The sequence below is a fragment of the Halyomorpha halys genome, unplaced genomic scaffold, assembly GCF_000696795.3.
Source record: "Halyomorpha halys isolate HHAL.00 unplaced genomic scaffold, Hhal_1.1 Scaffold900.1, whole genome shotgun sequence".
In the NCBI taxonomy this organism is placed as follows: domain Eukaryota; kingdom Metazoa; phylum Arthropoda; class Insecta; order Hemiptera; family Pentatomidae; genus Halyomorpha; species Halyomorpha halys.
Genome location: NW_027114997.1, coordinates 335,631 through 348,055, shown reverse-complemented (window position 1 = coordinate 348,055; position 12,425 = coordinate 335,631). Strand labels below are relative to the sequence as shown.

Sequence of the window (12,425 nt, the reverse complement as noted above, 5' to 3'; positions counted from 1 at the left end):
TATATATATATATATATATAGTTTTATCATCAGTTAGTGTATGTTTTTTGGGCGAATACAGAGTGGGTTTATAGAACTATGAACAAAAATCTGTCCTCACTGATTTAATAAATAAAAGTATCTATTTATGCATTTAATAAAACCGGATTACGCGTGTCTGTAACCACTCACTGACTTTTAGATCACTTTATCTCAAAATTGACTATAGCTTTAAAGCTGAAATTATGGGGTTCTTCTTATTTTGTAGATGTTACTTGCAGGCTGATTATAAAGAACAGACACTTGAGTAACTTTAATAAACGAAAAAGGCAAAACAAACAGTTTTTGAATAACTCCAAAATTATTCATTTCGTGAATATGTTATATTCGCTACTCATCTTAAATATTATTTGATTCTCAGCAGAACAAAAAAACGTCTAAATCGAACTGGTATTAGTAATATCGAAATCCCGTTTTATCTTTATCTTCTTATTATATAACATATAGAGCAGATACCACTAATTCCTAATACCGTAACGATCGTTTTAAAAAAAAAAAAAACGTTAAATCCTATGAAGTTGAAATTGTTGTTTTAGTTTTATACATCGTAGCTGTGCAATAAGGAAAGCTATTTTATAGTCATTTTTATTTAATAGCCATCTTATAAAACATCATTAATTTAAATTCCGTTTCAATTCGTTTAATAAAAATGTAAAATTATTATTTACTTTTGGGCTATACACAATTTCAATAAAATAAATGTGTTAAATTAATAGAAGAAGTGGGGGTGAGGGTCCGGTTATTTTTTCTCTTCAAATATATTTAATTTTATTTAAGGTTTATTTAATTTATTTAATCTAATATTAACGAATGATATTCATTTACTGGTTTTTATAATATAAGCTTTGTCTCTTTTTTATCGTAATATAAAAAATTAAAATACCTTTTGTAATGAGGTTTAAGGCTGTTTAAAAAGCTCTGCTTGATTATCATTAATATTATATTATATTATGTCCTAGTATATTTATTTCTTTTATTATATAATACTCAAAACCGTTTATTTCTACGAAGTGTAGTAAACAAGCAACTTACTTGTCCAACTTAGTGAACCTGGATCGATTAGTGTGAGCTTCTTGAACATTGGATTTAAGGATTCTGTTCAAATAGCACTCCAAGCTTGATTTAATACCAGTCCATAAAAATATTACCAGCTAGGACCTTAATTAACGTTAATAATGTTAATATGTTAATTAAACATTTTAATTTATATATGATCATTATTCGAATTGGTTATGGTTATCTGATTAATATATGTCGTTTACCACTTGTAGCAAATCCGACACTTGTACAAATGCTTGGTAAATGATGGAAGCAACAAACGTAGGTGTACACACATTTGTTGATTTCTATTGAAGGTTTTCAGCTAGTATACTCGATTTATTTTTTTTTTCATTTATTCTAATAGATGAAAGCAAACGTTCATATGAGGAATATAAGTGGTAGATGATAATAATTCATATAAATTGTACTATAAGGTATACATAACCTATATATTCACCTTCAATTTAGAATCTTTATCAGAAACATTATAATTTAATTACCCACATAATGTCTTCATTAATATATATTTGAGTTATGTTAAGTGAAAATAAAATAAAATGAACTGTTAAAGTTATTTAACAAGAATTGAAACAATGTATTTCCACCGAATTGATAGAATTTTATAATATACAATCTTAAACAAGATTTGTATTGATGTAAAATTCCTTGGGCATCAACAATATAAAGTGAATTTAGATTTATTGAATTGGCTAGTAAAATCCTGGGTTAACATAAAAAACAATTTTTTTTAAAAGTAATTAGTATTAAAATAAAATATTTTGGAATAATTGTTATAATTTTATAAATATAATTTTATTTAAGATAATTTTGTGCACATATTTTACATTATTTAAATAAACTAATAATTACATTTGTGTTTGATGATAGTTTATGCGAAATCTCTGACAAAAATAATAAATCAGTTTGTTATGGTATGCAATAAGTTTACTCAATTCTGTATACTTTTTATAATTATATTTTTTTTTTTTACATTTCAGAAAATAAAAATTTGAGAACACTGACTGAAGAGAATTTCATGTTTCAAACTGTTGCGAATGCTACCTTCTCTGTAGATTCTTTTTTCTTCATAAGGTATTTATATGTATATATATATATGTATTGTATTAATGAATATTTGAACACTAATGCCTAATGCTTTTAATTTGTGGCAGATAGTAATTATTTCTTCAACAAAATAAAAAAAAGAAAGATCAATTTAAATATGAGTTTATAATTCAATGCATTTATGATTTTAGGTGGATTACTTTAACGTGAATAATATTTTTTTTTTTTTTTTTTTTTTTTTTTTGTGATTTTTTATAAACTTATTTATCCATTCAAGTGTTTCCTGTAACCGGTTTTTTTTATTATATTTTCCTTTTAATCTATGTGTTAGTCTTATTCTCGTAAAATGTATCTATTTGTTTGTTCTTGGTAGACTGATCTACTGCTGTGACTATGATTGATGGTCTGATCTCACATTACCGTCTAATATTGAATTTGTTTAGTGGGTCACTGAAGAGGATCTTGGAGGGTTAATTTCGGAGAGCGAATTTGTTCATCGGGTGAATTGAATTATTTTGAAAGGGTGAAATTGGAGGAGCAGAAATGAGAAAGAAAAATAGGAATGAATGAAACATTTGTATTTGTTGTACAGACCGAAATGGATTGTAAAAGGAAACTGTAGGGGTGAAAAAAATTGTTTATTATATCCTATTATTGTATCTCTTTTTTTCTGATTATGCCATGTATGTGTAATTTATATATGTCCGATTACGGATTGATAAGTATGCTGTGTGAGATAGCAACCTTATGTATTTAGGCAGCATTGATAAATAAAGTATTTCTCTCTCTATATGATAAAATCTTTTGAATAGTCTCAATTGGCAGAACTCCAATAACAATTCTATACTAGAAGGTCTAGAAGCATATTATTTTCAGTGATCTAGGAGCATTATCCGGTATTGAAGAGGAAGGAAGGTTAGAGAAAAGTGGATTTGGATGGTTAAAGAAATTATCATGGAAGGATTGGTATCTAGTTCTGGCCGAATCTGCGATATGCAATCCTTATGGTTTTGTTTTTTTTTGGAAAAAGTGAGGAGCATTGAGGATCTTACGAAGAATTTTGATTTTAAGGATACGAGAGGATTTCGATGATTTAAGTGAAGCAAACAAGCTTTATAATGGTCTTGTAAATGTGTCTTTTCGAATTGATAGGAAGTTTAAATCGTTTGTCAAGTAAGTGTTGTAATAGTTACAATCGATGTTCTGTTTCCAGTCTTTTTAGTCTTGTATATGATTTCAAGTTAGTGGTTTGTCTAGATGTAGTCCTAGGTAGCAGATCTGTTCAACAGCAATAAGTGGGGTATTGTTAAAGGATACTGTTGGGCAGGAAATCATAGATTTACTACTGGAAAAATATATTTTTATTTTTAGATCATGGAACTATAACATACTATTTAGTTAAATTATATTATTTCAAAATTTTTTGAGACAAGGTAATTATTTATTAAATAAAACCAAAAATTGTGTCCAATTCTGTCTCAACAATTTATTTTTCACTAGTCCAACGTTTCGGCCATTCCAGCCATCTTCAAGGACATCTTCAATACAAAACTCCTCCTCACATTAATTCACAATTTCTATATTATAGACTATAAAATTATCAACAATATAAAATACACCACTATATAACAAACTATATATGTTTATATGGTGGTATAACGTTATATATAAACGTTATATGGTGGTGTATTTTATATTGTTGATAATTTTATAGAGAAAAATAAATGTTAATGGTTTTAAATTTTAAATAAATAGGTTTGAAATTAGAATGAAGAAAATGACCTGGGCAGAATAGCCTGCAATAGAAATTGTGAATTAATGTGAGGAGGAGTTTTGTATTGAAGATGTCCTTGAAGATGGCTGGAATGGCCGAAACGTTGGACTAGTGAAAAATAAAGTGTTGAGACAGAATTGGATACAATTTTTGGTTTTATTTAATAAATACTATTTAGTTTTTAAGTGATCAAAATACAAAAATATTTATGACTGTTTTTAAATATTGTTTATCAATAATAACAATTTTCCAGTGGTTTGCTGGTTGCCTACTTGTTCTTCAAAAGCTCTGCAAAACCAGATAGTGATGCAGCTCTCAGGACTCCTCGTACTTTAAAACCTTTGTCGATCGAGTTCAGAGATATCATGACGAAGTTCTTCACATTCCTAGGATACAGATTCATCAGGTCATTCACTATTATATGAAGTAATGATATACCTAAATTTTATATTAAATGTGATGCGTAATTGTTATGCTTGTTTCGAAGGCTGACCCCAGCTTACATGTTCGTCCTGGGTTGCGCTGGGCTGGCCATGAAGTGGCTCAAGAACAACTCAGTCTTCGAACCGATCAGCTTGGACAACGTCAACTGCGACAAATATTGGTGGAGGAACATGCTTTATATCAACAGTCTGTACCCAAGGAGTGAGATGGTAATGAATATGCACAACACTATACAGCATCATTTTAATACCTTTTTAAAACAAAGCCATAAACTGATACTTAATTGTTCCAGTGCATGCTGTGGAGTTGGTATCTAGCAAACGATACCCAGTTTTACTTGTTGGGAACATTATTATTGCTGTTGTCATCGAGGTATTTATTATTGTGTTAATTATTTCGCTTCTATTTTTTCTTTGTGTATTTAATGATCTTTTTTTGCTGCGCGTAGCTCTAAGAATTACAATAGAAAAAAAACGAGGATATCAGATTTATGATTTTTAATGGACTGTGCATTTTAAAGCGCTGAGGCTTGCAAGTTGAGAATTTAGTTTTCATACTCAATATTATAATTGAATGTAAGATTCAATATAATATTTTATTTCCACAGCAAAACCTATATTTATTTAACTAATTAATTAGGCATATTTAACGAAAAAATATTTCACATGTTTACTTTTACCAAATATTTTCGAATTTATTACTGATCTCAGCAATTTGAAGTGATATTCCTTTTGTTTTGTTTTTTATACATTGTTTATCTGTAAATAAACGATAATTACATCGTGTATTTTGGATTCTATTTATCCATATTCAGTAATTAAACAACTGCACATCGATCTGTTTTGTGGATTAACGTAATCGTATTATTATATTATTGACTATTATATTGACTAAAATTTCAGATTTTTTTTTTTAGCAAATTTTAATAAAACTTTAGAATAAATCATTTATTAAAAACTTACACTTACAAGGACGTAATAATTCTTATCAGTTTCGTTTCTTGATTTGTTTATAAAGTGTTAATTTTCAATAAAAAATAAATTTCAAAAATTCTGAAAAAGTAACTTCTTTTTTTTTTTTTTTTTTTTTTTTTGTGGCCCTTTACATGATTGAAATGAATTGTTTGGAATTTACGACAATTTACGCTGTTAGGATCGGAAAATCACTAATACAAGATTGTTTTAAAATAAGTGGATTCTGCTTTGAAAAGATGTTTTTTAAAAATTCCAGAGTGCGCTGGAGAAGAATAAAAGTCGCTTCAAAAATTACTTTACTATCAATGAAACTTTAATCACAATAGCCTTAATAACTAAGACCAGACATGTTTCGAAATTCCCAAGAAAATGGGACTAGGTATCGAGTATTGAATATCCTTTATATGTTCAAGAGAAATAATAAATAAATTATATGAATATATTTAGACATAATAAATAAATGCTAAAAAAAAAAGTTATTCTTTTATAGTTCACTGTGATTTAAAACTATTTTTGTTTGTTTTAAAATAGGTTTTTCAGGATAGCCGCTTCTTCTTTAGTGATGATTCTTATAAGTTCCTGTGTGACCTGTGCTGTGATCTCCGTTCACTATGAACACGTTGTCAGGTAATTTAACAAATAATATATAAGTTATTTATCAAGTTGTAAATAATTCTCTTATTACATTTTCGTTATTTTGTTTCCCTTTAGCGTGAAAGAACCTTTCATCTTGTTCGATCAACTATACGACAAACCCTGGACCAGGATTGGCCCCTATATTGCGGGACTGTTCACAGGATGGTTTCTTCATAAAACTAAGTGCTCAATTAGGATGTCAAAGGTTAGAAGCAAAAAAAAAATCGTTAATACTTTAAAAATTCACTATATCAAGAATCGTTCCTTTGCAACCTATATGTAATAAGCTTTGATCAATGTTGTAGCAGTTTATGTTTTGTTACAATTTAAATTAATAATTAGAACTTAAGTCAGAAATCACGATAGGTGATAAATTAAGTACATTATCTTGAAATCATATCATATTTTATGGATATTACATTTACCAATGTTAAAACCGTAGTAGTATCATGCTGATTTTTTTTTTAAACTATAATTCTTGAGAATTCTTTTCATATAAAATTCAATCCTGTTTTTTTCATAACATTCTTCTTTTTTTTTAAATTTATTTATTCATATTTATAACTGTATTAAAAATATGTATAACAAGTAAATTTGAGATTAGTTATGCAATGAAAATTACATGATAATATTCATTTAAAATTTTTTGAGGTTAATGACTTCCATTTTGAATGAAATATTTATTAATTATTCATAACATTGTACAACGTTTCGGGACCACTGTCCCATATTCATTAATTTATACAATGATATATGTGAATTTGTGACATGATAATATTTCTAGAGGTGAAGATCTCTAGGCCATCTTTTTTTCAGAAACCGAGGAGGATTATCAGGTAATGAAGGAGAAGCCAGGTTAGAAACAAGTGGGTTTGGGTGGTTGGGAAGTTTATCATGGAAAGATTGGTTTCTGGTTCCGGCCAAATCTGCAACATAAGGCACATTGAAGTCCTGATGAATAACTTGATTTGTGACAAAGTAAGGATTTTGGATTGTAAGAGTTACGAGAGGAATTCGATGATTTAGTGGAGCCCCAAAGCTCAACTCAGCTAGCCCAGATAGGCCTTATTATTATCATATAAATATTTACTAGTTTGTTATTACTTGAAAGTTATACCGCTTATTCAATAAGTATTGTAATATTCGGGATCGAAGAGCTGCTTCCTGTCTTTTCAGCCTAGTATGAGAATTCCAAGTCAGTCGTTTGTCCAGATGTAGTTTTAGGTCACAGATCTGTTTGGCAGGAATAATTGGGGTATTATTAAAAGAGACTGTGGGGCAGGAAGTTTCGTAACGTTAAATATAACCGTACCGATATTATTGGAATGTTGCAACACGAAGCCTCAAGTCTTTCAAGTTTACATGTAAGTAATCGAACAACAAACTTCAAACTAGTTAACAAAATAGAAGTACCTGAGATTCTTGTCTTACGGTTATCCACATGAAGATGATTTTATTCGTTTAATAGATGTCTCCGTTAAGAAAGTGTTAATATAAAAATAATACAAATTTAAAATAATACATTTATTCACATATTGACACTTATGCAATGTTTCATCCTTAGTCTGGAATAACCAATAATACGATTTTGAACTATTTAAAAATAAAATCAATGCATTGTCCCAGGGACTTTTCGTCACAGTGTCCAAAGTGATCGGTATATAGTGTTAATGTTTAAGTTCAATTGAGAAGTTATGTGTCAGAAGTATAAAATCGAAAAGACAAAAAAAAAAATAAATATTATTATAAATAAATAAGAATTCAATTGGAATCGATGACTAGCGATGTTTTATGTCATTAAATAGAAGCAAATGAACGAACTTCCTCTAAAGTGTTGAATATCTCAAAACTCCAGTTTTGACTTTGACTATTTTGGCATACAAGGCCTCATGTATCCTATAGTGGAATCGAATCAGTGTATATTTACGTGGTATAAACGATGTATAATTACGTTACCGCGACAGTTTTCTTCTCTGAAATATTTAGAAAGCGTTTTCTACTGGGGAAAAATTCAAGTTAAATGTTCTTTTAATAGCATTCTCGACAGAGTTCAAGCAAGGTTCTACTTTTTAACTCTATTTTCGCTCCTCCTCTTAGAGAAAAAAAAAAAAGTTGTTAAGTAGAAGTCGGCAGCTGAACCGAGTTGGATGAATAAAGTTAAGACTGTAGAAGAAGAGCTTTCGGCTGAAGGTGGAATAAAAGGAATAAGATGCTTGAGATAGGAGGCTATTCGCGGAGGCAGGTGGTGCAAGGCAGAATATAAGTTATGCCAGCCGGTATATTGGGCTTTAGCAGAACAGCTGCCTCCAGCGGAACAATAAGCCCGCTCTTGCTTCTTCTCCTGTGGTCATCTCCCTCAGTTTGGGGGGTGCACAATACGTTTACTTTATCTCCGATCTGGTAGATATCAATGGACGTATTTATCAAGCCCAACAAGTTTTATGTATCAAGAATTATTTATATGGGCGATTCTAAAATAACAGGGAACTTTAAAATAAATAATTACCAAATTAAAAAAAAAATAATCTCCATAATAAAATTAATTCTGAATGTTCTCCGGCTAGCTCTTAGCCGAATTTGTAATTTTAAATAATAATGAAGTGAACCCCTACGACCCATGAAGGTTCAGTACTTTGTAAGGAAGCATTGTTTATAGAACAACGATTATACAAGGAGGTGAATCTTTCAAGACCATGCTCAACTGCCAGATTTTTTCTCAATTAAGGGTACCCACTTAATGAGACTGGATTGACCTCAGGAGGGCTTCACAACCCAAAGGGTTGACTCATAGCTACAATGTAACAGATAATAATAGTCTGCCCAGCCGGATTTGTACCCGGGACCTTGCGGTTAGGAGTAAGACACAATACTAAAGTGCCATCGCGCTCCCCTTTAAATATTTGCATAATTTTCGTGGCCAAGAAGATGCCGTGACACTGGAGTAATAAAGAACCACGACAAGTTAAAATGAACTTTTAATATCCGAACAACATTCAGGGTAAACATGCATTAATGCAGGTCTTAAAAATAATACAATTAATTTCAGGTTAATAAATAATTTTGATTATTCTTTTTTATTTCTTTCCTTATTAATTTTTTGGCGAAGATAAAAAAAAAATGTATATATAGGATGTTCTATAAATGAGTCATAATGTGAGAGTAGACAATTTATGATTAAATATGATTTGGGGTGTTTCTTTTTTTTTGTTTTGCTTCTCTCGCATGGTTAATAAAGGTTTCCATGTTTTCACCATATATATATATACACATGCATACAACTGTACATTTATATACATTCATGCAGTTAATTAGATTTTAGTTTATAAAGGAGTGATCTATGGCGATTAGAGCTTAATAAATGACCAGAGGTTTTTTTTTTTGTTTTTTTTTAGATCTGAGATAGTTACAACTTATCCATTGAAGAGTTATGGCATTCTTCATATATCCAAAAGTTTTAATATATATTGAAGTTTAATTTTCTCCATAATGTCATGGAACACTTATTTCCTTTTTTGGCAGATCCAGCCAATTAAATTTATAGGACATTTTCTCATCTTTACTTTGGTATCTCTTATATTTTTAAGGGAGCTTTAAAGTAGATTTATTTGAGTTTTTCTGGTAAAAACACACGGATAACAGCTAAAATTAGATTTTAATCCCATATCGTTAAGAATCTTAATTTTTTTTTGTAGAAAAACGCACTAGTACTAGCATTAATGAACAACAATCTACCTGCTACGTTTTTGAGATGTTAAAATAAATTAAAAAAGAAATAGAAGGTTAATTTGTTCCTAGAAATAATTAAAATTTCTAACAAAACCTTTTGATATTAATTAAGTGAAAACATGTTTAAATTTATTTAATACAAAATCGGTTCCCAGTTATTATTTTTTATATATTATTTTATAAGGATGATGACAATTAATCGTAATAAAATTTAAAAAAAAAATAAAGTTAATATAAACATATAAAAACTTAGCCATTAAAGCCACTTAGTGAAAAAGTACTCACTTGTTTTTTTTTCCTTTCTGGTCGTATTTTGTGAGAGAAATTAGAGTGGAAGTTGTAGATAAGGTCATGTTTAAAACAAAAGGGCTGCCAAAATATTAAAAAACCCATAATATTTATTAATTGTTATTAAAATGTCTTTTTTTATTCAAAGCTTTACTTTGTACGCGTTGTTGATTTTTTTTTTCTGGGACATAGTTTCGAATATTTTTTTTTTTTAATATTATATTTTATTTTATTTTTGTTATGTTAAAGCCTGCTGTAACATTATAAAAATAATTTGAAATAATTTTGTAGCGTCTAATTGAGACCTGAATCCAGTAAAATTGTTTTTTGTACAGAGATATGTGATAAAGTCATGATGTATTTGAATATAAAAATGTTTTTCTGGAATATGGTGAGTATAACACCAGTAAAACATTTAAATATAATTAATTATTAGTTTAGCAGATAGAAATTTAGAGATCATATTATTAAGATTTTTTTTAATTTTATTCAATTGGGATTTGTTCGTTGTTTGAGAACGACACATATCTTGAGAAGTTGGATATAACAATGAGAGTAAAAGCCATATTTTAATCAAAGAATATTCGAAGGATCTAATAAAATATTTTAAAAAAAAAATACTGTCATTGTTTAAGAAATTTTTCAAAATAACTTAGGAACAAAGTTTTACACGTTATATACTGGTGAGTTATTGTTAATGCATGAATGATTGGATAAAATATAACTTTTTATAGATATTGCCTCCTTTGATGATTTTGGATATTGCATGTACGATTGCTATATAAAATGTATATTTTCACTTTAATAAATTATAAATAATTATTACAAATATAATGTATTAAAGTATTAAAATATTTTTATTTATATATCTTAAAAAAATATATAAATAAAAATATTTTCTCAAAAATATGAATCAAGATCATTTTTATAGTCTTTTATTTTTTATATCATGGTTTAATACAGTTTTATTTAAAATATAAATAAAAGAATTTTTAGTATAATATTTTTAAGCTTTCAGTTCAGACGTGAATACTATAAAATTTTCAGTTAACTGTATGGTTGCTAGAATAAGCCAGACCAAAAATAATTAGACAACGGTCTTAGATGGTCTTAAGAAAAATTGAGATATTAACGTACAACAACTGGCTGATAACTTTTTGGCAGAGCATTTTTTCAAATTCAGTAATAAACCACTATTTCGGCCGTCGTTTTTTCAGTATTTCAATATGTATAATAAAATTTTAATTATAATCTACTAATCTACTATAGATCAAATATCTAGACAAATATATATATTCTTTTGTAATTGAAGAAATAAGGACGATAATAGTTGATGATAATGGTTGATGTTTTGTTATAAATAAAAGTTGATTATACCTACTCCGCGCCGTTTACGATTCCCCATTTCCACTATATTGTAAATTAATTCCTATTACAATTAGTATATATTTTCAAATGACATAGAAGAAAATTGGGAAAAGATTGCGTGTTTTGGTTGCGTTCTGCGCAATGTTTAGTTGGAAAAATGGAAAATTAAGCCATAAATTTGGCATGTTTCAATAATTATACCTGAAATAATGTTTATACCTGTCACGTAAGAAATACATTTTGAGATTGATAGCAATTTAGTTTGCGTTTGTTAAAGAAATCTGAAATCCACTTGTGGGACATGCTAGGAATCAATAATCTCCCACACTCTAATATCAACTCTTTAGTTGCATTTTTTTTTTAGTTTTCAGTCCTTGTTTCATACAAACGAACGATAATCTATCGAAGTAAATGTACTCAATTGATTAAAGATATTTTGATTTATAGGATTACAATAGCTATCTTTTGTACCTCATTTTAGATTTAAATACACCATTTATAAAAACACTAGCTGACCCGACAATGCTTCGCTATTCTTTTAGATATCTTGATTATCTATGATATTGTCATATGTATATATATACTCGCTGTGCTTCAATATTAATACTATGTCGAAACAGTTCGGAACGACTGACCTATGAAAGTGTGATAAAAGATTCAGGAATAAAAAAAGTTGATTTTCTTTTTTAGCACCTCATGAAACCCTTAAATACGAATTTTCGAAAAAATCGGAAAATAATTTTATTTATTCCAAAATTTTCGCCCTACTTGGCCAATCTACATTAAATTTTGTAGTCGTTTAGGACACTATAAACTGCACCAAAGGCTGCACACAAGCCGTGGCTAATTAAACAAATTAGAACCAGAGATATAAAATAAAATTTGAGAATTTGTAAACTCTATTTGAAACTAATATATCGTCCTAATTAGGATATTAAATCTACGTTTAGTTAATTTAGACTACGTGGTTCTATTGAGTTTCACTACACTAAAAACGAATATGAAATGCTCTTTTCTAAAAAAAAATTGCTTACCTACTTTACCCCGAGATTATATTTTTATAATTTCAT

At 28.5% G+C, this 12,425-nt stretch overlaps 1 protein-coding gene across 1 annotated transcript in view; it reads left to right on the top strand.

Moving 5' to 3' along the window:
* The window catches only part of LOC106686974 (nose resistant to fluoxetine protein 6), a gene marked incomplete at its 5' end in the record, with an annotated part of 93,474 nt that overhangs the window by 68,763 nt on the left and 12,286 nt on the right, over positions 1–12,425 (top strand). The window contains 6 exon segments of the mRNA XM_014430596.3: positions 2,079–2,172; positions 4,173–4,325; positions 4,407–4,572; positions 4,656–4,735; positions 5,869–5,964; positions 6,049–6,178. Of these exon segments, the coding sequence (XP_014286082.3) occupies positions 2,079–2,172; positions 4,173–4,325; positions 4,407–4,572; positions 4,656–4,735; positions 5,869–5,964; positions 6,049–6,178 (719 nt within the window).